We start from the raw sequence: 27296 nt of genomic DNA on the forward strand, positions 1-27296 counted from the left end.
CATAAGCTTAGGAGCCAGCCCATTTCTGGAGCACTATATGGCAGCCATTTTGCAAGAATGTTGTACATTTTCAAGAGCACTAGATGGCAGCACTATTTCCTGCCATGTAGCTAAATACATCTGGGGATAGATTACAAGTGGTGCGCTAACTGTTGCGCTCAAGCGATATTGTCTTTTTGCACGCAACGGAAAGATCGCTTTAGTTTACAAGTTGAAAGTAAACATGATCAAGAGAGCGCAATCACATTTATGTTCGGCGGGTTAGCGTGACTGAAAATTTAAGTTTAGTGGTAAGTTTTTCATCTGCACTCTATATTAAAGTCTATAGGGGAGAATAAGTTAACGCGATTGCGATATTCAAAGTCGTTTGACTAGCGTGTGTTGGTTTTCACTCATGGAAACTTTTGACTTTAACCCTTTGAGTGCTAAGCACTTTCCCACCTGGGTGCTAAGATTTTTTAATTTTTTTTTTATTTGTTTCAGACCCCCAAGACTTACACTGTTGGAAAGGTTAGGCGATTACCTTTCTAGCGGTGGGTCTTGGGGTTCTGTAGCTGCTTAGATGCCTGAGATACAGGCTTCTAAGCAGCATGCCCCCTGCTCCTATACTTAACATTGTTAAGTATAAATAAAGTTGCGCAGTGACATCCTCACGTTATTGCGCGTGACGTCACCACGCAAAACGGGAAGCCCCGGCGATGCCTGTCACTCTACAGGCACGATCGCCAGGGTAGGAGCGGGTGGGAGCCCCCAGATCTCCCTCAAGGTGGGAGAGTGCTAGTGACGGCTGTGAGCCATCATTAGCACCAGAGTGGAAAACTCTGTGACAGCTCAGAGCCGCCATTAGCACTCAAAGGGTTAAACTTGTAATATGCTCTCTACCAAACGCACGCAAAAAGCTTATTTCTAGCAAAGTTTACAGTCAAGAGAAATCACGATAATAGCGCACCACTTGTAATGTAGCTCCTGATGAGCAAGTGACAAGAGGCATATGCAAGTAACCAGCAGTCGCACTTGCTACCTACCAGTAGTGCATTACCCCTGCTCTTCAGCCTACCGAATATGCTTTTAACAAAGGATACAAAGATAACAAAGTACATTTGATAATAGAAGTCCATTTAAAAAGACTTTTAAAATTGCATGCTCTGTCATTTTAATTTTTTTTGTGTGTGTAAGGACTTTGTGTAACTATTATGTTTTTATGGTTCAAAATCAACCACAAACTAATGAAAATGACACAATGTACTGATTATGATAACTTTAAATAGATAAAAAAAATACCATTGGACTCTAAATAATTAACAATCCTTTTTTTGGTAGGCAGAGCAAAAGAGGGGAAAGAGACAGACTGGGCGTGAGATGAAACGGAAGATTCTGGCTGAGAGACACAAAACTTTAAATTTTGAGCATATGAATGAAAATCAGCTGAGGTTAGCTGTGCATGCCTATAAAACAAAATAATATTATAAATGTGGCCAGCCAATATATGAACATTGCATGATGTGTGATATAACAGAAATACTTGATAGAAACCTGGAGAAGATAGTGGTTGTAAAAAGTATAAAAGAGTATTTCAGCCAGGTAGTAGATTAGAATCAGAGAGTTCCTGTTTCTATTCCATACAGAAATGTACCTGAGACATGTAAATACAGGAAAGTGAAGTCTATGGGGTTTATTTATCATAGTGTGAGTGGACATGATACTACATATGCTGTAGGCATTTATCATTGCAAGAACTGCTGGTGCAATGCCGCCCCCTGCAGATTTGCGGCCAATCGGCCGCTAGCAGGGGGTGTCAATCAACCTGATCGTATTCAATCCGGTTGATTTCTGTCTCCGGCCTCAGAGGCAGCAGACAAGTTATGGAGCAGCAGTCTTCCTCTGCCCGCATCTCCTTCAATATTGAGCAGATCGATGACGAATCCGGATTCCTCCAGTCATTGTGTGCCTTACAAGCTGGGCGCCAAAAGGGGGCACACAATGATTGGAGGAAGTCGGATTTGTCATCGATCTGCTCAATACTGAAGGAGAGGCGGGCGGAGGATCGGCGGTAAGTTTACAGTAACAAAAAGGTATGTATTTTACAAAATAAGCGTAATTGTAAAGTTTAATGACTTAAAGTGCCCATGTTTTTAGGAGTATTTTTAAATACTGGGCTTTAAATCATTCAACTTTACAATCACTTTAAACTGAATAACATGACTGTGCCTGCACATGCCAGATGCACATTCCCTTGCAAGTCCTGGGACAAGCATCCTGACTGGCTGGATGCTTAAAGGGACAGTAAAGTCATAATGAGACAGTCACGATTTAGATAGAGGGGGGTAGTTATCAAGCCGTCTACTTTTCTGGCTTCGCTGGCCCAATACGCCCGCCTAAGCTCGCCTACCTTCGCCGCCGCGGACCTGAAAAAATACGCCTAAGTTATCAAATAAAGCTGTCAAAAAGCCGCGGGGCGATGAGCAGCGGACTGTGACAGTTATCACTCATCCAATCTCGCTGCCCTTCGGCTTTTTCCCAGCTTTATTGCTAGCCTGTCACTAAGCACTCACACTAAACTGCACTGTTCTAACCCCTATACCGGCGCCCCCGGAGCCCCCCGCAACTAAATAAAGTTACTAACCCCTAAACCGCCGCTCCTAGACCCTGCCGCAACTCTTATAAATGTATTAACCCCTAAACCGCCGCTCCTAGACCCCGCCGCAACTCTTATAAATGTATTAACCCCTAAACCGCCGCTCCCGGACACCGCTGCCACCTACATTATACCTAGTAACCCCTATCCTGCCCCCCCTATACTGTCGCCCTCTATTATAAAATTATTAACCCCTATCCTGCTGATCCCGCACCTCTCCGCAACTAAATAAATAGTTTAACCCCTAAACCGCCGCTCCATGAACCCGCCACAACCTATATTAAACCTATTAACCCCTATCCTGCCCCCCCTACACCGTCGCCACCTATAATAAATTTATTAACCCCTAATCTGCCCCCCCATACACCGTCGCCACCTATAATAAATTTATTAACCCCTATCCTGCCCCCCACTACGCCGCCGCCACTGTAATAAAATGATTAACCCCTAAACCTAAGTCTAACCCTAACCCTAACGCCCCCCTAACTTAAATATTAATTAAATAAATCTAAATAAATTAACTCTTATTAACTAAATGAATCCTATTTAAAAATAAATACTTACCTGTAAAATAAACCCTAAGATAGCTACAATGTAATTAATAATTATATTATAGCTATCTTAGGATTTATATTTATTTTACAGGTAACTTTGTATTTATTTTAGCTAGTTAGAATAGTTATTAAATAGTTATTAACTATTTAATAACTACCTAGCTAAAAGAAATACAAAATTACCTGTAAAATAAATCCTAACTTAAGTTACAATTAAACCTAATACTACACTATCATTAAATTAACTAAATAAACTACCTACAAATAACTACAATTAAATACAATTACATAAACTAACTAAAGTACAAAAAATAAAAAAAGCTAAGTTACAAAAAATAAAAAAGTAAGTTACAAACATGTTAAAAATATTACAACAATTTTAAGCTACTTACACCTAATCTAAGCCCCCTAATAAAATAACAAACCCCCCCAAAATAAAAAAAAATCCCTACCCTATTCTAAATTAAATAAATTTCAAAGCTCTTTTACCTTACCAGCCCTTAAAAGGGCCATTTGTGGGGGCATGCCCCAAAAAGTTCAGCTCTTTTGCCTGTAAAAGAAAAATACAACCCCCCCCCCAACATTAAAACCCACCACCCACATACCCCTAATCTAACCCAAACCCCCCTTACAAAAACCTAACACTAATCCCCTGAAGATCATCCTACCTTGAGTCGTCTTCACTCATCCGAGCCACCGATGGAACTGAAGAGGACATCCGGAGCGGAAGAAGTTAATCCTCCAAGCGGCGCTGAAGAAATCTTCCATCCGATGAAGTCATCATCCAGGCGGCGCTGAAGAAGTCTTCGATCCGGCCGATGTCATCTTCAAAGAGGCGCTGAAGAGGTCTTCTATCCGGGCGAAGTCATCTTCCAAGCCGGGTCTTGAATCTTCCTTCCGCCGACGCGGAACCACCTTCTTCACCGACGGACTACGACGAATGACGGCTCCTTTAAGGGACGTCATCCAAGATGGCGTCCCCTCAATTCCGATTGGCTGATAGGGTTCTATCAGCCAATCGGAATTAAGGTAGGAAAATCTGATTGGCTGATGGAATCAGCCAATCAGATTCAAGTTCAATCCGATTGGCTGATCCAATCAGCCAATCAGATTGAGCTCGCATTCTATTGGCTGATCGGATGAGTGAAGACGACTCAAGGTAGGATGATCTTCAGGGGATTAGTGTTAGGTTTTTGTAAGGGGGGTTTGGGTTAGATTAGGGGTATGTGGGTGGTGGGTTTTAATGTTGGGGGGGGTTGTATTTTTCTTTTACAGGCAAAAGAGCTGAACTTTTTGGGGCATGCCCCCACAAATGGCCCTTTTAAGGGCTGGTAAGGTAAAAGAGCTTTGAAATTTATTTAATTTAGAATAGGGTAGGGATTTTTTTTATTTTGGGGGGGTTTGTTATTTTATTAGGGGGCTTAGATTAGGTGTAAGTAGCTTAAAATTGTTGTAATATTTTTAACATGTTTGTAACTTACTTTTTTATTTTTTGTAACTTAGCTTTTTTTATTTTTTGTACTTTAGTTAGTTTATGTAATTGTATTTAATTGTAGTTATTTGTAGGTAGTTTATTTAGTTAATTTAATGATAGTGTAGTATTAGGTTTAATTGTAACTTAAGTTAGGATTTATTTTACAGGTAATTTTGTATTTCTTTTAGCTAGGTAGTTATTAAATAGTTAATAACTATTTAATAACTATTCTAACTAGCTAAAATAAATACAAAGTTACCTGTAAAATAAATATAAATCCTAAGATAGCTATAATATAATTATTAATTACATTGTAGCTATCTTAGGGTTTATTTTACAGGTAAGTATTTATTTTTAAATAGGAATAATTTATTAAAGTATAGTGTAGTGTTAGGTGTAATTGTAACTTAGGTTAGGATTTATTTCACAGGTACATTTCTCTTTATTTTAGCTAGGTAAGCTATTAAATAGTTAATAACTATTTAATAGTTATTGTACATGGTTAAAATAAATTGAAAGTTACCTGTAAAATAAATATAAATCCTAAGATAGCTATAATATAATTATTATTTATATTGTAGCTATATTAGGGTTTATTTTAAAGGTAAGTATTTAGTTTTAAATAGGATTCATTTAGTTAATAAGAGTTAATTTATTTAGATTTATTTAATTAATATTTAAGTTAGGGGGGCGTTAGGGTTAGGGTTAGACTTAGGTTTAGGGGTTAATCATTTTATTACAGTGGAGGCGGCGTAGTGGGGGGCAGGATAGGGGTTAATAAATTTATTATAGGTGGCGACGGTGTAGGGGGGGCAGATTAGGGGTTAATACATTTATTATAGGTGGCGACGGTGTAGGGGGGGCAGGATAGGGGTTAATACATTTAATATAGGCTGCGGCGGGTTCAGGGAGCGGCGGTTTAGGGGTTAATACATTTATTATAGTTGCGGTGGGCTCCGGGAGCGGCGGTTTAGGGGTTAATATGTATAGAGTAGCTTGCGGTGGGCTCCGGGAGCGGCGGTTTAGTGGGTAATAACTTTATTTAGTTGCGGCGGTGTAGGGGGGGTCAGATTAGCGGTGTTTAGACTCGGGGTACATGTTAGGGTGTTAGGTGTAGACAGCTCCCATAGGAATCAATGGGATGTCTGTCAGCAGCGAACTTGTACTTTCGCTATGGTCAGACTCCCATTGATTCCTATGGGATCCGCCACCTCCAGGGGTGGCGGTTTGAAAACCAGGTACGCTGGGCCGTAAAAGTGCCGAGCGTACCTGCTAGTTTTTTGATAACTAGCAAAAGTAGTGAGAATGTGCCGCACTTGTGTGCGGAACATCTGGAGTGACGTAAGAATCGATCTGTGTCGGACTGAGTCCGGCGGATCGAAGTTTACGTCACAAAATTCTACTTTTGCCGGTCTCGAGCCTTTGATAACTAAGGCGAATCAGCCTCGCCACAAATACGCTGCGGAATTCCAGCGTATTTGAGGTTGACGGCTTGATAACTAGGCCCCAGAGCATACAATTTTAAACAACTTTCAAATTTACTTTTATTATTTAATTTGCTTCCTTTTCTTGTTATCCTTTGCTGAAAGATTTATCTAGGAAAGCTCAGGAGCAGCAAAGAACCTAGGTTCTAGCAACCAGTAGTGCATTGCTGTTTCGAGAGATACCAAGAGAATAAAGCAAATTTGATATTACAAGTAAACTGTAAAGTTGTTTAAATTGTATGTTCTACCTAAATCATGAAAGAAACATTTTGGGTTTCCTGTCCCTTTAAAGTCTCTTTACAGTGAGCTGTGAATACTTAGGAAATTGGAGGTAAAAAATCTTTCGTTTTTCCATAGAGATGTTTAGGTGATATTTTCCAGTCAGTTTTTTACAGCTATGCTGCATCACTTTCATGTGCTTCAACATTTGTGTATCATGTCCCTTTAGTGGTCATAACTGCAGATTTGTGTTTTGTGTTGATGTTCACAGAGAGACAGCTAAAGAACTTACTGATTGGATGTATCAGCTTGAGTCTGAAAAGTTTGACCAAATGGAGAAACTGAAAACCCAGAGATATGAGGTATTTTATTACCCATCACACATTATCCATTGCAGTGAGAGCAGTACTATTGCCCTAATGCTATGTTTTTGCCTTTGCAGATCAATGTCCTTTACAACCGCATTAGTCATGCACAGAAATTGTAAGTGATATACGTTTTTCTAATCCCAATTATTTTATAATTAGTTTGTAAGCTTTGTTCTTTCAATGGGGGCCAACTAAAACACGGAAGCCAAGATCAATGTTTTAAAGGTTTTAGGGGACGCATATTTATTTGTGGATATTAAACACATGAGTAATGTACCTCCCAAAAATTTCCTGTGCTACAGGGCCAAATTTAGGTAATGTTGCAGGGTACTCTTTATTGGCTGATATCCACTTATGAGGGCTCATTTGAGTTTTTCGATCCAAAGCACACTTTTTAGTTTTGCTTTTCCCTGGACCTCAAAAACCATGGCACAAATTCATGGTTGTACTTTTTCCATTGGGTCACAAAAATGAGCAAAAAAGGCTGCATAAGGTTCATGGTCCACCATTTGGTAATCCCTGCTTTACAGATTACTCAAAAAATTGCAAGCAAGCTGACTTCGATTACCAAAATAATTGTGTCTGTGTTTTTTAATTTTAAGCATAGAGGGACCTACCTCTCGATCTTGCAAATGTCTGCACATATTACAACTCTTGTCCCATCATACATAAACTTTTATCACAAAACTTTTACTGATAACTCACGCAAATGATCCGCTAGTATTGCAGCCAACGTGATGTCACAGTCAAATGCAATGAGGCAACGATATCTCTTACCCTCCAAATAACTATGCTCATATAGAGAAACATTTGACAACAGCTGTCCAATTAAAGGTAAGGGCATCTACTTATCAAGCCGTGAACCGCAAATACGCTGGAATTTCGCAGCGTATTTGTGGCGAGCCTGATTCCCCTTAGTTATCAAACCCTACAGACCGGCAAAAGTAGAATTTTGTGACGTAACATACGATCCGCCGGACTCAGTCTGACACAGATCGATGCTTACGTCATTATAGATGTTCAGAATGCAAATTCGGCACTATCTGACTACTTTTGCTAGTTATCAAATTTCTACCAGGTACGCTCGGCACTATTCCGGCGTAGTGTACCTGGTTTTCAATCCACCGCCCTGGAGGCGGCGGATGCCATAGGAATCAATGGGAGTCTGAAAGCAGAGAAAGCTTATGTTCGCTGCTGCCCGATATCCCATTGATTCCTATGGTAATGTTTACACCTAACACCCTAACATGTACCCCGAGTCTAAACACCCCTAATCTGCCCTCCTACACCGCCGTCACCTACATTATACTTATTAACCCCTAATCTGCCGCCCCGACCCCGCCGCCACCTACATAAAGTTATTAACCCCTAATCTGCCCCCCTACACCGCCGCCCCCTACATTATACTTATTAACCCCTATTCTGCCGCCCCGACAACGCCGCCACCTACATTATACTTATTAACCCCTAATCTGCCCCCCCTACACCGCCGCCACCTACAGTATACTTATTAACCCTTATTCTGCCGCCCTGACACCCCCGCCAACTACATTATACTTATTAACCCCTAATCTGCCACCCCCTACACCGCCACTACCTACATTATATTTATTAACCCCTAATCTGCCCCCCCCACACCGCCGCCACTATCTTAAATTTATTAACCCCTAACCCTAACACCCCCTAACCTAAATATAATTTAAATAATTCTTAATAAATATTCCTATCATTAAATAAATTATTCCTATTTAAAACTAAATACTTACCTATAAAATAAACCCTAAGCTAGCTACAATATAACTAATAGTTACATTGTAGCTAGCTTAGGGTTTATTTTTATTTTACAGGCAAGTTTGTATTTATTTTAACTAGGTACAATAGTTATTAAATAGTTATTAACTATTTAATAACTTCCTAGTTAAAATAAATACAAATATAACTGTAAAATAAAACCTAAGTTACAATTACACCTAACACTACACTATAATTAAATTCCCTAAACTAAATACAATTAAAATAATTAAATAAAATTATCTAAAGTACAAAAAAACCCCACTAAATTTCAGAAAATAATAAACAAATTACAAGATTTTTAAACTAATTACATCTAATCTAATCCCCCTAACAAAATAAAAAAGCCCCTCCCAAAATAAAAAAGCCCTACCCTACACTAAATTACAAATAGCCCTTAAAAGGGCCTTTTGCGGGGCATTGCCCCAAAGTAATCAGCTCTTTTACCTGTAAAAAAAAATTACAAACCCCCCCAACATTAAAACCCACCACCCACACAACCAACCCTACTCTAAAACCCACCCAATCCCCCCTTAAAAAAACCTAACACTAACCCCTTGAAGATCACCTTACCGGGAGAAGTCTTCACCCAACCGGGCCGAAGTCCTCAACGAAGCCAGCAGAAGTGGTCCTCCAGACGGGCAGAAGTCTTCATCCAGACGGCATCTTCTATCTTCATCCATCCGGCGCGGAGCAGCTCCATCTTCTAGACATCCGACGCGGAGCATCCTCTTCATCCGACGTCTTCTTGAACAATGACGGTTCCTTAAAGTTACGTCATCCAAGATGGCGTCCCTTCAATTCCGATTGGCTGATAGAAATCAGCCAATCGGAATTAAGGTAGGAAAAATCCTATTGGCTGATGCAATCATCCAATAGGATTGAAGTTCAATCCTATTGGCTGATCGAATCAGCCAATAGGATTGAGCTTGCATTCTATTGGCTGTTCCAATCAGCCAATAGAATGCGAGCTCAATCCTATTGACTGATTGGATCAGCCAATAGGATTGAAGTTCAATCCTATTGGCTGACTGATAGAATTCTATCAGCCAATCGGAATTAAGGTAGGAAAAATCCTATTGGCTGATGCAATCAGCCAATAGGATTGAAGTTCAATCTTATTGGCTGATCCAATCAGCCAATAGGATTGAGCTCGCATTCTATTGGCTGTTCCAATCAGCCAATAGAATGCAAGCTCAATCCTATTGACTGATTTGATCAGCCAATAGGATTGAACTTCAATCCTTTTGGCTGATTGCATCAGCCAATAGGATTTTTCCTACCTTAATTCTGATTGGCTGATAGAATTCTATCAGCCAATCGGAATTGAAGGGACGCCATCTTGGATGACATAACTTAAAGGAACCGTCATTGTTCAAGAAGACGTCGGATAAAGAGGATGCTCCGCGTCGGATGTCTAGAAGATGGAGCTGCTCCGCGCCGGAAGGATGAAGATAGAAGATGCCGTCTGGATGAAGACTTCTGCCCGTCTGGAGGACCACTTCTGCCCATCTGGAGGACCACTTCTGCCGGCTTCGTTGAGGACTTCGGCCTGGTTGGGTGAAGACTTCTCACGTTTAGGTGATCTTCAAGAGGTTAGTGTTAGGTTTTTTTAAGGTGGGATTGGGTGGGTTTTAGAGTAGGGTTGGTTGTGTGGGTGGTGGGTTTTAATGTTGGGGAGCATTTGTACTTTTTTTATAGGTAAAAGAGCTGATTACTTTGGGGCAATGCCCCTCAAAAGGCCCTTTTAAGGGCTATTTGTAATTTAGTGTAGGGTAGGGCTTTTTTATGTTGGGGGGGCTTTTTTATTTTTTTAGGGGGATTAGATTAGGTGTAATTAGTTTAAAAATCTTGTAATTTGTTTATTATTTTCTGTAATTAAGTGTTTGTTTGTTTTTGTACTTCAGATAATTTTATTTAATTTTATTTAATTGTATTTAATTTTGGGAATTAATTTAATTATAGTGCAGTGTTAGGTGTAATTGTAACTTAGGTTAGGTTTTATTTTACAGGTCAATTTGTATTTATTTTAACTATGTAGTTATTAAATAGTTAATAACTATTTAATAACTATTCTAACTAGTTAAAATAAATACAAAGTTGCCTGTAAAATAATTATATTTGTTATATTGTAGCTAGTTTAGGGTTTATTTTACAGGTAAGTATTTAGTTTTAAATAGGAATAATTTATTTAATGATAGGAATATTTATTTAGATTTATTTAAATTATATTTAAGTTAGGGGGTGTTAGGGTTAGGGTTAGACTTAGGTTTAGGGGTTAATAAATTTAATATAGTGGCGGCAACGTTGGGGGCGGCAGATTAGGGGTTAATAAGTATAATGTAGATGGCGGCGGTGTAGGGGGGGCAGATTAGGGGTTAATAAGTATAATGTATGTGGCGGCAGTGTAGGGGGGGCAGATTAGGGGTTAATAAGTATAATGTAGGTGGCGGTGGGCTCCGGGAGCGGCTGTTTAGGGGTTAAACACTTTATTTAGTTGCGGTGGGGTCCGTGAGCGGCAGTTTAGGGGTTAATACATTTATTAGAGTTGCGGTGGGCTCCGGGAGCGGCGGTATAGGGGGTAAAACAGTATAGTATAGTGTGGGTGTTTAGTGACAGGGTACCAATAAAGCTGGGAAAAAGCAGAAGAGCAGCGAGATCGATGACTGTTAGTTAACAACAGTCCGCTGCTCCTCACCCCGTACTTGGTGCGCAGCTTTTTGACAGCTTTTTTGGTAACTTTGAGGAACGTATTCAGGTCCGCGGCAGCGATGTTAGGCGTATTCAGGTCTGCAGCAGCGATGTTAGGCGATCTTAGGCAAGCGTATTGGTGCTGTCGAATGCAAGTAAGTTGACGGCTTGATAAGTAGATGTCAAGGTCTGTTTACTCCAGCTGTGCTAGCTGCCATTGAACTCCTTCATGAACATTAAAGGGACACTGACCCAATTTTTTTTTTTGTGTGATTCAGATAGACTAGAGCATGCAATTTTTATTTTTAATTGCTTTATTTATAAACCAAAACATATTTCAAAAACAGAGATAATACATTATATATTTGTTATTTTGAACAGAAAATTGAAAAAACTAAAGAAACAATAAAGCACAGTACGGCCTAATGGCCGTGGATAATTTATACAATGTTATGCTAATTCTGCTTAACATACATATTTAGGAATTATGCTTAATATTATTCAAAATGTTGAAATAACTAATTCATTTGTCTCTGAAAATGCCCTGGGTTTTTTTTTTCCCCTCCCTATATCATTTCTGTTTTTTGACCAGCATTGTGTACAACATAACAGAAAAAAAAAAAAAAACACAAGACAAAACAAAACAAGACAAAAAAAACATATTTTGCACCACGCAAGGCTGATTATCTTTCCATATTACACAAGACAACCAATAGTAAATATTTATAATTTACAAAATTATATCAATATATTTCAGCCAGACTAGTTCTAAAAGGAAGAGAAAGGAGAAAGAAATGGGGAAAAAAAAGAAAAAACAAGGAGGGGGAGACAAAACAAATTATAAACTCTGCTGGATTTTTCTCTTTCTCTCCTCCCTCCCCCCCCCCTCCTCTCCACTATCTTAGATCAGTTTCTCTAACCACCGAAGTGATCAGAAGATTATAATATACTATCAATCCAACAAAACCAGTGACAATCGGCCAGAAAAAAAAAAAAAAAAAAAAAAGAAAAAGAATAAAGGAAAACCATATTAACTAATCTCTTCCCCTCTCCGCAATTTCTACATCTACCAGATCCCCAGGAGAACAATTTCTGAGTTTTTAAAAGGGAAAATTAAATAATCAATTTCGGTTTCCTGGAGTGATTTTATAAATGTTGCCCATTTACTAAAGAACTTCCTTATATCCGGTTCCTTGTCGATATCTATGTCCTTTTGTTCTAGCATACACTGTTTTTTTAAATGATTCCTGATTTCAGAAATTGTCGGGAGTGCTCTTGTTTTCCATTTTTTACAAATCAGGTATCTAGTAGTTAAGATAGAGAGGGTTATTATTTTATCATTGTCCTGATGACTATTTTCCATCTTTAGGCAGAATATGATTTGATATAATGATAGAGGAGTTATGTTAACTTTTAATGTAGTTTTTAGCCAAAATTCTAATCTATTCCAAAATCTTCTGATCTTTGGGCAAGACCAGAACATATGAATCAGGTCTGCCGCCTGAAGGGAGCATTTAGGACACTTATTAAATTGCTGGTTATGTATTCTGAGGCCTTTCTCCGGAGTGAAGAATGTCCTATGAAGAAGCCTAATATGGGCCTTCCGCCAGGTGGCAGATATCGTGGAGGCAGCTACTTTGCTTATTGATAATTGAATAGTTTTCGAATCAATATTGATCTGGGGTATTAATGAGCTCCACTTTAAAGCCATATTGTCTAATAAGGGAGTACCTTTACTTATATTAAGTATATTGTAGCATGGGGTAATCGACATATGTTCATTTTTTGTCAGAGTTAGCCAGCTTTCCAATTGACCTAGTGTCCAACAGAAACCTTGCTGTTTAATTAATTCCGCAGCAAAATGCCTTATTTGCAAATAAGCAAAAAAGTCTCTATTGGGGAGATTAAATTCTGTTTTAAGTTCCTCGAAGGACTTGATACATTTTCTATCTTTATCTAGTAAACAGATTATTTTATCAAGACCAGAGTTATGCCACCTACTAAAAATACTTGAGTCTATACCTGCTTGGAATTGTGGATTCCCTATTATGGGAAGATGTTTCGAGACACTTCTGGATATTGAGAGAGATTTAGTTAATTTACCCCATGCCTTAATCGGGATATATATAGTGCTAAGTCTTTTAATATTCGCAGGCAGCTCCCATGATAAAGAATGAACCATAGCCACTGGGATATAAGGCTTACAAATATTTGATTCTAACTCGTTGTTTAAAACATAGTTTTTTGCGTAGATCCAGTCAGCTACTATACGTGCCAGAAAGCTGAGATTGTAGAATTTGATATTCGGTAATGCTAGGCCTCCGAGATCTTTGGATATAGTAAGTTTAGTAAGAGATATCTTAGGTCTCTTACCCTGCCATATAAATTGACTAAGTGCAGCATTGATAAAGCGGATATCTTTTTCTAGTAAGAGCAGTGGAACATTCTGCAGGATATATAGGAGTTTAGGGAGGAGAATCATTTTAAATAATTCTACTCGACCAGAGATTGACAAAGGCAAATTCTGCCAGGATTTGAGTTTTTCCTTAATAGAGATTAATATGGGTGATATGTTAAGTTTGTATAAGTCCCCTAGGTTAAGTGGAATATGAATTCCTAGATACTTAAAAGAATCTGTAACCACTCTAAATGGGATATTTAAAATGGAGCTATTATTTTTCCTCAACCATAGTATTTCAGATTTTAATTTATTTACCTTATATCCCGAGAAGGAGCCAAAATGGTCGGTTATTTGAAGGAGTTTTGGTATGTTTAATTTTGTATTAGATATGTAAATTAGCAGATCATCAGCATATAAGCCGATTTTTACCTGATAATCTCGGATCCTTATGCCCTCTAGAGATTCCCTTATCATAATGGCCAGTGGTTCGATAGCTACATCGAAAAGAAGCGGGGAGAGAGGGCAGCCCTGACGTGTGCCTCTGTCTATCACAACTGGAGAGGAAACAATATCATTTACTATCAACCTTGTTTGGGAATAAGTATGCAAATTTCCCACAAATTTAGGAAAATTTTGTTAAAGCTGTCAATGTATGATTGAAAACTACAGAATCAAAGGCTTTCTCTGCATCTATTGATAAGACTGCCAGGTCAGGGAGGCCCTCTCTCCCCATGGCGGAGCGGGGATGGTTCTGAATATAATCCATTGTAACAAGAAGCTCTCTAATTTTTGCTGCCGAGTTACGCCCATTTAGAAAACCAGCTTGATCTGTGTGTATTATTTTTCCTAAGATGGGCTGTAACCTAGCTGCAAGTATGGAAGATAGAATTTTGTAATCTGAGTTGAGCAGGGCTATTGGTCTATATGACTCTTTTTGCAAGGGATCCTTCCCCTCCTTTAGGATCAGGGTTGTAAATGATGAGGAAAAGGAGGCCGAGACTGGGTCACTATCAACATAGATCTTATTATAGAGATTACTCAGGTAAGGTGTTATTTCTGCTGACAAGATTTTGTAAAATTCATTTGGGAGCCCATCAGGGCCTGGGGCTTTATTGGAGGAGAGTTTGAGAATTTCTCTCTCTATCTCTTCCCTTAAAATAGGGGAGTTAAGATTAAGAATTTCCTCAGCTGTTACTGTAGGGAATGTGATTTTACTCCAAAACTCAGCAGCCCCCTCCTCATCATAGCCTTTACAGGCGTAAAGATCCTGATAGTATTCTAAGAATATGTCGGAAATTTCCTTAGGGTCTAAAATTTGCTTCCCCTTATTTTTAAGTTCTTCAATAGTTGGTTTCTTTCCCTCATTTTTAACCAGTCTGGCTAGCATTTTTCCAGATTTGTTGCCAAATTTATATAGTTTAGCTTGAAATCTAAGTTTAGAGCATGCAATTTTAAGCAACTTTCTAATTTACTCCTATTATCAAATTTTCTTCGTTTTCTTGCTATCTTTATTTGAAAAAAAAAAAAAAGGCATCTAAGCTCTTTTTGGGTTCAGAACTCTGGAAAGCACTTTTTTATTGGTGGATGAATTTATCCACCAATCAGCAAGGACAACCCAGGTTGTTCACCAAAAATGGGCTGGCATCCAAACTTGCATTCTTGCATTTCAAATAAGGATACCAAGAGAATGAAGAAAATGTGATAATAGGAGTAAATTAGAAAGTTGCTTAAAATTTCATGCTCTATCTGAATCACGAAAGAAAAAATTTGGGTCAGTATCCCTTTAATTTCTGAAGTGGTGAGTGTCATGTCACTCCCAGTCAGTGAAGCGTTCCTTGCTCTGTAACAGTCCCTTCATCTGTGGTGCTATGTAGCCCAGATAATGCTGTTCTGTTTGTAAAGTATTTGATGTAGCAACAAAAACTAATATCAATGGGCTGTTAAAATTACAACTTTATTGGTACATCATATAGTTTAATTTATCATATGATTAAATTATATCGTAATTACATTGGAATTTGGCTTGTAAATGGAGACATGATTTCAGATCAGTTTATTTTATTTAATTTAATTAATGTCAAATTGTATCATATTATATAATTATATAATTTAAATCCATATACATTGTTTTAAACAGGATGACTGTTACAACAGGTTAAAATTATTTAAATGTGTAACTTTAAGGGGGAATACAGTGAGGGGAAAAACTATTTGATCCCCTGCTGATTTTGTACGTTTGAGCACTGACAAAGTAATGATCAGTCTATAATTTTAATGATAGGTTTATTTGAACAGTTAGAGACAAAAAAAAATCTTGAAAAACGCATTTAAAAAAAGTTTTAAGTTGATTTGCATTTTAATGAGTGAAAAAAGTTTTTGACCCCTTTGCAAAACATGTATTAGTACTGGCAAAACCCTTGTTGGCAATCACAAAGGTCAGACGTTTCTTGCAGTTGGCCACCAGGTTTGCACACATCTCAGGAGAGATTTTGTCCCACTCCTCTTTGCAGATCCTCTCCAAGTCATTAAGGTGTAAAGGCTGATGTTTGGCAACCTTTAGCTTTCTCCACAGATTTTTTATGGGATTAAGATCTGGAGAATGGCAAGGCCACTCCAGGACCTTAATTTGCTTCTTCTTGAGCCACTCCTTTGTTGCCTTGGCCGTGTGTTTTGGGTCATTGTCATGCTGGAATACCAATCCACGACACATTTTCAATGCCCTGGCTGAGGGAAGGAGGTTCTCACCCAAGATTTGACAGTTCATGGCCCCGTCCATCGTCCCTTTGATGCATGGAAGTTGTCCTGTCCCCTTAGCAGAAAAACACCCCTAAAGCATAATGTTTCAACTTCCATGTTTGATGGTGGGGATGGTGTTCTTAAGGTCATAGGCAGCATTCCTCCTCCTCCAAACACGGCGAGTTGAGTTGATGCCAAAGAGCTTAATTTTGGTCTGACCACAATACTTTCACCCAGTTTTCCTCTGAATCATTCAGATGTTCATTGGCAAGCTTCAGGCGGGCCTGAACATGTGCTTTCTTGAGCAGGGGAACCTTGCGGGTGCTGCAGGATTTCAGGATTTTTCTGCGTAGTGTGTTACCAATTGTTTCTTGGTGACTATGGTCCCAGCTGCCTTGAGATCATTGACAAGATCCTCCTGTGTAGTTCTGGACTGATTCCTCACCGTTCTCATGATCATTGAAACTCCACGAGGTGAGATCTTGCATGGAGCCCCAGACAGAGGGAGATTGACAGTTATTTTGTGTTACTTCCATTTGCGAATAATCACACCAATTGTTGTCACCTTCTCACCAAGCTACTTGGCAATGCTCTTGTAGCCCATTCCAGCCTTGTGTAGGTCTACAATCTTGTCCCTGACATCCTTGGACAGCTCTTTGGTCTTGGCCATGGTGGAGAGTTTAGAATCTGATTGATTGCTTCTGTGGACAGGTGTCTTTTATACAGGTAACAAGCTGAGATTAGGAGAACTCCATTTAGAAGAGTACTCCTAATCTCAGCTCGTTACCTGTATAAAAGACACCTGGAAGACAGAAATCATGCTGATTGATAGGGGATCAAATACTTATTTCACTCAATAAAATGCAAATCAATTTATAACTTTTTTGAAATGCGTTTTTCTGGATTATTTTTTTTGTTATTCTGTCTCTCACTGTTCAAATAAACTTACCATTAAAATGATAGACTGATTTCTTTGTCAGTGGGCAAACGTAGAAAATCAGCAGGGGATCAAATATTTTTTCCCCTCACTGTAACATAGGCCATATGAGTCTCTTAATAGAGGGGCATGACACTCCGTGGCTCAGCATATGATTACAGGGACATAAATGCAGAAACACATCATCTGTGATCTGAGACTGCCAACCATTTGTTTTTATACATTTTTTTACTACAGTATTCTATTTATATAATGTACCAATAAAGTTGTGATTCTAACTGAATAAAATGTCAACATTTGTTAATAGGCATCCTCTGATTCAGCTAAGACCAAACATATATATTTTTTATTATTTTTGATCATTTTAAGGTCTTTATCTGCATCTATATCTAAAATGATGCAATGAGGTAATTTTCATTTGGTATAGTAGAACTGGCCAAATCTTCAAAATTGACCCCCAAAACTATATATATATATATATATATATATATATATATATATATATATATATATATATATATATATATATATATATATATATAATTTTTATTTTTTTATTTTTTTTAAGATAGACAACCAAAGGTATTTTTTTTTTTTTTTTTTTGGCTGCCAAATAGGATCATATAAAAAAATATTTTTGCAAACCTTTTTTTCTTACTGAAATTATTTGCACACAACTATTGAAGTCATAAGACTAATGGTTGTAAAAGCTTCTCTGGGATCCCCTTTGTTCATAAATTGCAGCCATGCATGTCTTTGCCACAGGTTTTTGATAATTAGAACGCCACTAATTGCAGCTTCACACCACACTTCTAAAATTCTCATCACCCTCCTTCCCTCCCTCACCTCCCACCAGCACCAACAGAAGATCATTACAGACAGTGACACAGACAGTGTTACTGTCTGTATCGATCGAAAATCTTTCTTACAATATAAAGGCAGATGTCACTGCCCAGAAACAGCAGGTCTTGGTTCCCATAAGTAAGAACTGGGACTATAAGGGCTGCAGACAGGATCGCTGTAGTTCGACGTGGCACTTGCACCCCATTATGTAGAACTATGGCCATATGGGTTAAGAGATTATGTCGTTTTCTAAAACTGAAAATGCCAGAAATATAGTCTTTCTATATGTTTACTATATATAGAAAGAGGGTAGTGCTGGCACTAGGACCCAGTATATAAGTAAAAAAAAGGGCTAATAGTGATATACAGCCCGGTGCTACCCCTAATTACTGTACAATGATAACAAAAAAAAAGAAAAAAGGATTGGGGTTATACTAGCACTCTTTCCTAATAAAGAGTAATGACATTTAAAGAATATAACTTTAATGAATATATATTTAAACAAGGAGGACGTATCCCCTAAAAAAATTAAGTGAAAAACCAACCAAATAATACTTAAAACAAAATCATGCAATCACCCCCCTGTTTCCTGTCCAATATCAGGAATCGTCGGCTTCAGGTGCCAGGGATGAGAGACATGAAAATAGTTTAAAAAGTACACAAACGTGTTTTGGCCCTGTCCTGGCCTTTATCAATGTGAGTATGAACAAGCTGAAGCCCGGGTGCCACCCCTTTAAATACTCTTTCACTATAATAGGAATCTCCAATCACCTATCAGTGTTGGGCAACACCCACCACATAACCAATCAGTACTGCTTTGGTATGTTTTAATGGACGTGTAATAGTCATCTTAGTGCCTATTGGTCCTTATCGTTATCGACACTATGTATTCGGTAGTATCATATTGTGACTTTATATGTCCTATGTATACCCATCTAATGTCATTGCTATCATCGTAAGCTCAATATATAGAGACAATGATTTGTCAATGTGAGATTGTTCAGTATATAGAAAATGCTGACTTGCTCAATATCGAATCATAAACATTTCAATGACTCTTAAAATATATTTATGTTAGTCTCTAATCTCATCCGCTCAGCTAATGAGTATAGGGAAAGTCATGGTAGCATGATTAGAACTTTGTCTGCGACTGATAGACACTACGGGATTACTACGTCAGAAAATGGGTGTGTGTTGTTTATCTCAATACCTATTGGTCAAAATGATTGTGAACACCCGTACGCAACAGAAAAGAGAACCTAAACATAAAATCCTGGGTGATTTCCTGCTTCATCACAATTTTATTGATGGGTGGAGGACCCTAAACAAAGGTGTGAGAGAGTACACATATTACTCACCAGTTCACGACTCTCATTCGAGAATCGACTACATTTTATTGAGCCAGATTCTGGTTCCATTACTCATGCAGGCGAAAATGCATAATTGCACATGGTCAGATCACTCTATAGTTGAGATCACACTACAGGGGATAACAAATCATAATAGAACCAAAGCATGGGCATTTAACCCTAAAATAATAGGGGACCCACTTGTTAAACAAAAATTATTAGATGAACTTACCCACTTTATAGCAGCAAATAATGGATCTACACTTAACCCATTACACCAATGGGGAGCACTCAAGGCTTTCGTTAGAGGTTACCTGATGACTGAATCAGCAAGGCAGCATAGACTCCACCAATCACATATAGGAAAACTGAGAACAGACATTTCAAACCTGAAAAGGGAAGTGATAGCACACCCAAGCAATGCTAATAACAAACAACTGAAACAGAAAAACAAAGAACTAGACAATCTCCTCTCAGATGAAGCTAACAAATCCATAAAACTACTAGATACACACTATTTTATCCACTCCAACAAACCGGATAGAATGTTAGCAAACAAATTAAAGGAAATCACTAGAGCTACAGCGGTACCACAGATACATACACCGACAGGAAAGGTAACAAATGACCCCCTAGAAATTGCAAACTCCTTTGCTGACTATTATAATGCACTCTATAATCTCCCAACTCCCAAAGTGAATCAAGAAGCGGCTGAAACACTAAATAAGTTCCTAGCAGACAGTACAATGCCTCAATTGTCTCAATCTGACGTTACAATGCTAAACAACCCCATTTCAGTAACAGAGGTTTTGCTTGCCATAAAAGATCTTAAGCCAAACAAAGCTCCAGGACCTGATGGTTATTCCGGAATATTTTATAAAACCTTCAAAAATATATTAGCCCCACAATTAGTCACTATCTTTAATTCTATAATGAAAGGAAGTGAAATCCCAAAAGAAATGCTCCTGGCCAGAATATCAGTTATCCCTAAACTATATGGCCCATCTCCCTTATAAACCAAGACATAAAACTGTTCACGAAAATCCTGGCAAATAGACTAAACAATCCCCTAACTAAATTGATACATTCAGATCAAGTCGGTTTCATTAAATCCAGGGAAGCGCCAGACAATATCCATAAAGTCATCAATTTAATAAATTATGCTGCGGTACATGGAGTGCCTTCTCTGCTCCTTTCGTTGGATGCAGAGAAGGCATTCGATAGAGTAAACTGGAGCTACATAACCGCCTTATTGACTAAAGTAGGAATACGAGGAGAATTCTTAAACGCTATCTCATTACTGTACTCAACTCCTGAAGCATATATTAGACTAGCAGGATATAACTCTAAATCAATACCAATCCGAAATGGAACAAGACAAGGATGCCCCCTCTCCCCACTGTTGTTCGCCTTGTGCATAGAACCCCTAGCACTTAAAATTAGGGAATGTACAGATATCTCAGGAATTAAAGTAACTAATACAATATATAAACTTGCATTATTTGCAGATGATGTCATTTTAACCCTTACAAAACCCACACTTTCTTTACCACCCTTATATAATATCCTACAACAGTTTGGAGCGGTGTCAGGATATAAAATAAATGAAGATAAATGCGAAGCCATAGGAATCCATCTACCATCGCATACTAAAAAATTGTTAGAGGCTAATTTCTCCTTTAAATGGGCAAGCAAAACTATAAAATACTTGGGAATTCACATCACGACTGATGTCTATGCACTTTTTAAATATAATTACAAACCCCTATTCGCACAAATACGGCAACTTATGTCCAAATGGACGAAATACAAAATATCATTCCTGGGAAGGATTATAGTATCTAAAATGACAATCCTACCAAAACTTCTTTACCTGTTCAGATCTTTACCTATATCCATCCCAATAAGGGAATTACATAGTTTACAAAACTATATTCTCTCTTTTATTTGGCAAAATAAAAAAGCGAGGATTAACAAGCATATTATGACCAGACATTGAGACGGGGGAGGAATGGGTATACCCCATCTGATATCATATTACAACGCTGCCAGAATGGCACAAACAGCTTTTTGGTGTACAAGAGATAAAAACATACAATGGGTGCAATTACAAGCTAACATAATAGGAGTTAATAATATAGCTAAACTTCTATGGTCCACAAAACAAAGCAGGCCTCAGCAGGGGAAGCAATTCATATCCATTACACACACATTATATATCTGGGACAAATTAACACATTATCAAATCACAAACACCAAATCCCCGATAACCCCTCTAACTGATCTCAACTCCTCCATAGATAAGATAGTACAGGATAAATGGGCTAACAGAGGACTGTACAGGATAGCAGACACCCTCATTAATGGGACATTCATGACACATAACCAATACAATGAACTAGACCCTTTAGACACACATACGTGGTACCACTACTTCCAGTTACGCTCTAGAGTACATGAAATTATGGGTACATCAACCACACGCGTTACCACCCCCTTTGAATCCATATGTCTTTCTAAAACTATGCCAAAAAGCTCCATAACTAAATTATACCTAATATTCAATATAAATAATAACACAAACAAAACATCAACAATGGACAAATGGGAAGCTGATTTAGGAAAGGAATGGGCAATTACAGACTGGATTCAGACACTCAGACAGGGTACAAAGTTCACGATTAACTCCGCATTACAGGAAAATTACCTAAAATCAGCCTATAGATGGTATTTATACCCCACTAGACTACATAAGATAGGAAACCAAAATAGTAATTTATGTTTCAGAGGATGCGGAGAGATTGGCACCTATATGCATATGTGGTGGCACTGTGAAAAAATACAACACTTATGGCAAGAAACAAACAAATTATTGCAAGACATATATGACAGAGAAGTAACATTATTACCGGAACATGCTTTGCTACACCTCCCAATGAGAGGATTCCTACCAAAACAAAATAAATTAATTGCTCAATTATGTACAGCCACGAGATTATGCCTTGCTAGATACTGGAAAAATGAACCACCAGGGTTCTTCATAATTCAACAAAAAATAGAGTATTTATACAAACAGGCCCATTTATCAAGCTCCGTATGGAAGACTCTCCAGAAACACAACTTATGAAGCAGCGGTCAAAAGACCGCTGCTCCATAACCCTGTCCGCCTGCTCTGAACAGGCGGACAGGAATCGCCAGACATCAACCCGATCGAATACGATCGGGTTGATTGACAGCTCCCTGCTGGCGGCTGATTGGCCGCGAGTCAGCAGGGGGCGGCGTTGCACCAGCAGCTCTTGTGATCTGCTGGTGCAATGTTAAATGCGGAGAGCGTATTGCTCTCCGCATTTAGCGAGGTCTTGCGGACCTGATCCGCAGTGTCGGATCAGGTCCGCAAGACCTTTGATAAATGGGCCTGTAAATGTCTAGTTCAGTAGCGGATTTAATGGCAACTAAAGACACATTCATAGAAATATGGGAACCTTGGATAATGTACACAGAAGCAAAACACAGAGAGCAAGCCAACACCATCACAACTGTCAGGCCCCATATCAATCCTGGTGTACAAGCTAAATAGCCAAAGACAAGCTAATAGTATACCAACACAGACCATATCAGGAGAGTTACTGATTTAGGAGAGATGTTGAAGTTTTGAATGTACAAGTCAACTATTCTTAGTTTATATCTATTTGTTGTCCTTTTATATCTGATAATAATTCATACAAAGTTTTCAGGAAAACAAGAATGGACCACAGACTTTACTGTTTACATTTATTATTTTTAGTTTTAGTTTTTTTTTTGCATTGTATAATTTATCTTTCTGTTATGATGTGCAAAATATGCAAGCACAATATGTTATATGTTACATATGATAATAAAAGCAATTTCTGAAAAAAAAAAATGATTGTGAACATCATGTGTAAGGCATGTTAGTATAGAGACAGTTCACAGCCCAATCTTAACTGACCGTAATACCAAAAAGCATACTAACATAACATGCTTAAACATAATAGGATAGCTCACATATCATTGAGATTTCGGGATTATTATCATAGGATTCGCAATGTCATCATGATTGAATGTGAGTATGTGGGCGTATACAAGCCATATGATAAATGGCGGGTCCAAATAGTGATGTCAAAGTGGGCAGCAATAATAGTGGATTGTTCAATTGTTCATACTCACATTGATAAAGGCCAAGACAAGGCCGAAACGCATTTGTGTACTTTTTTAACTATATATATATATATGTCTCTCACCCCTGGCACCTGAAACCGACGATTCCTGATATCGGCCAGGAAACAGGGGGGTGATTGCATGATTTTTTTTAAGCATTATTTGGTTGGTTTTTGACTTAATTTTCTTAGGGAATACGTCCTCCTTGTTTTAATATATATTCATTAAAGTTATATTATTTTCATTTAATTACTCTTTATTAGGAAAGAGTGCTAGTATAACCCCAATCCTTTTTTCTTTTTTTTGTTATCTTTCTTTATGTTTGTAAGAAAACGTTTGTTATGTCTACAACCAAAAGATTAGTAACACACTTTAAAGGGGCATTTAAGGGCAAAAAGAAAATGCTATAATGTGTTAGAGCATTTTGTTATTGCACTGTTGTTTGCAAATAAGAATGTGTTTAAACTATGCAGCTCCAAAGCAGCAATGAACTACTGGGAGCTACTTGAATACATCTGATGAGCCAATGAGAAGATGGGTGTGTAGCCACCAATAACTATCTTCAAGTAGTGCTGATACTGGGCCTACCTCTGTGTGCTTTTCAACAAAAGATACAAAGAGAATGAAGTACATTTTACAATAGTGTGAATTTAAAAAAATAATTATATATATATATATAAATCAGTAAGAACAGCTTGTAAATGGAAAATAAAAACATAAACCTTAGTTTAAAGCTACATTGTACCATGGGATCACACAGCCAAATGGGACATTTCAGGTCTCACACAAAAAGTAATCCAGAAAATGTAGTTATCTTTGTCTGAACGAGTCCTGTAATATCACATTTAGCTGTGTAATCAATAAATATATTTTAATTTCCATTTGGAGTGTTCCAATTAATGTTTTTTTCTGCCCTTTTCTAGTGTAGAATCAAAGTCTATAATAAAGATTATGGCCTCTAGTTATGAAAGTCTGGGGGACCTGATCCGCCAGTGCGGATCAGGTCCGCCAGACCTCGCTGAATACGGCGAGCAATACGCTCGCCGTATTCATCATTGCACCAGCAGCTCACAAGAGCTGCTGGTGCAACGCCGCCCCCTGCAGACTCGTGGCCAATAGGCCGCCAGCAGGAGGGTGTATTGTTGCGTTGTGTGTCCGCCTGCTCAGAGCAGGCGGACAGGTTATGGAGCAGCGGACTTTGTGACCGCTGCTTCATAACTTGTGTTTCTGGCGAGTCTAATGACTCGCCAGAAACACGGGGCATCAAGCTCCTTTCGGAGCTTGATACATATGCCCCTTTGCAAATACTGAGGTTATATACCTTGTGGAAATGTATTTCTGCACAATATATATAATGTTATTCAATTCAAAACTATGATATTAATACAATGCTGAACACTATAGTAGGATATTAGGAAACTGCTAAAGGATAATAATGTGCACTCAGGGGCAAGCTCCTAATGACAGTCACTACCTATATAATACTTTCAATATAACATCTATCCTGCATTGCTATTTAAATTTTAGTTTGATTTCTTTCTTTCTTTTCTTTTTTTTTGAATGGAAAAGGGTTAAATTAAATCTGATTAAATTAATCTTGTGCATTAGTTATCCCTGAGGGAAGATTGCTTACTGGAAGATAAGGACAATTTCTTTTGGTGGATAGTGACATGCCCCACAAGTATAAAAACATCAGTGCAAGGAAAAGTGTTCTTAAGAACAAAAAACTGCATTACAATTTAAAATGCCCTTGTTTTGATGCAACAGATAATGAAGACTTTGCTATCTCTTTGAAATATAACATAACCTCACAATAAGATATATTTCAAGTAATTAAATGGAGGGACACTCAAGTCAAAATAAACTTCCGAAAGAACATGTAGTTTTAAGACACTTTCAAATTTACTTCCATTATCAAATTTTGCACAGTCTTTTTATATACACACTTTCAGGGGAACAAAATCCTACGGAGCATGTGAATAAGCTCACAGGGTATACGTATACTAGTCTGTGATTGGCTGATGTCTGTCACATGGTACAGGGGGCCGGAAAATGGGAGGAAAAAATAAATTTTTCAGAAAAAAATCTACTGCTTATTGGAAATATAGAGTAGGTGTTAAATCACTGTCTTTTTATTATGCACATGCTAATTATGCAACTCTACTGCATTGAGTGGTCCTAAATACTAGATAGAATTATGCATTAAAATAAAAGATTAGGCTGAGAATAACATGTAGATATATTTTTGAAAGTTTCATTAGCTGCTATAAATATTGACAAAAAAATTGTAAAGTTTTAGGGGCCGAATTATCAAGCTCCGAATGGAGTTTGATGCCCCTTGTTTCCGGTGAGCCACAGAAGTTATGAAGCAGTGGTCTAAAGACCGCTGCTCCATAACTTGTCCGCCTGCTCTGAGGCGGCGGACAGAAATGAACCCGATCGAATACGATCGGGTTGATTGACACCCCCTGCTAGCGGCCGATTGGGCGCGAATCTGCAGGGGGCGGTATTGCACAAGCAGTTCTGGTGAACTGCTTGTGTAATTGTCGGCATTTATCGATGTGCAGCGGTCATGATACGCTACATCGTATCTTGTCCGCTCGCACTTGGTTAAATATGCCCCATAGTGTCTATAAAACAATGGGAGCTGTCATGTTGTACCGTAAGTTACCTTCTCTGCTGTGGCCAATTAGGGACAGTTATAAATAGGTCACTAGAGTGTGCAGCCAATGGCTGTGTGGAATATAACAGTGTTCTGCACTTCCATTTCTAACAGGAACTGAAACGCTCACAATTTCAGAATGAAATTACAGGAAAAGGTGACAAAATAAATAATGAAAGTATATTGCAGACTTTTTTTATTTATATGATTTATCATTTTATATTACCATTTCAAAGTGTTTAATGTCCATTTAAATGTTCATGAAACATTTTTTTTTTATTTTCACAGCAAAAAGGGAGCTGGGAAAGGACGTGTTGGAGGACGCTGGAAATGAGAAGACTGTAGGTGCAATTAGAAAACCCCAAACACATCTAGATTTCCAAACTGAAAGAGAACAATAATCCTGTCATAAATTGGCTTCTACTTTAAGAACATAAACTGTCTCTTATGTATTGAGTCCTTGCTAAATAAAAATAATTCATCAAAAGTATTATTGTGTGGTGATTTATATTGCATGAGCTTTTGCTCTGTAAGTGCTTTAAATCATATTAAATATAATATTTCCCACAAGATGCTTGAAGCTATTTGAACACATAAAGCTATTTAAATTCTCTATGAAAAAAATATAAATGTAAGAAAACTGCTGCACATGACTTACAACATGACTTTCTCCTGGCAACTTGCATTTTGGGTTATTCTACATAATGCCTAAAAAGAATTTCCTCCCATGGCTCCTAACAATGTTCTGGCTGGCTCCTCCATGTATTAGATGGCTCCTCCATGTATTAGATGGTATTAGATGGCTCCTCCATGTATTAGATGGCTCCTCCATGTATTAGATGGCTCCTCCATGTATTAGATGACTCCTCCATGTATTAGATAGCTCCTCCATGTATTAGATGACTCCTCCATGTATTAGATGGCTCCTTCATGTATTAGATGGCTCCTCCATGTATTAGATGGCTCCTCCATGTTT

The 27296-nt window shown here is 38.1% G+C and overlaps 1 protein-coding gene across 1 annotated transcript in view; it reads left to right on the plus strand.

The window, feature by feature from the left end:
- Window positions 1-26810, plus strand: part of TNNT1 (troponin T1, slow skeletal type) — a 106371-nt gene extending 79561 nt beyond the window's left edge. Inside the window, exons 11-14 of the mRNA XM_053691043.1 lie at window positions 1321-1430; window positions 6638-6728; window positions 6809-6849; window positions 26609-26810. Of these exons, the coding sequence (XP_053547018.1) occupies window positions 1321-1430; window positions 6638-6728; window positions 6809-6849; window positions 26609-26654 (288 nt within the window). The 3' untranslated portion in view covers window positions 26655-26810. The remainder of the gene's footprint in view (window positions 1-1320; window positions 1431-6637; window positions 6729-6808; window positions 6850-26608) is intronic.
- Window positions 26811-27296: the final 486 nt, after the last annotated feature.

This window comes from Bombina bombina, chromosome 8 (assembly GCF_027579735.1).
Source record: "Bombina bombina isolate aBomBom1 chromosome 8, aBomBom1.pri, whole genome shotgun sequence".
NCBI lineage: Eukaryota > Metazoa > Chordata > Amphibia > Anura > Bombinatoridae > Bombina > Bombina bombina.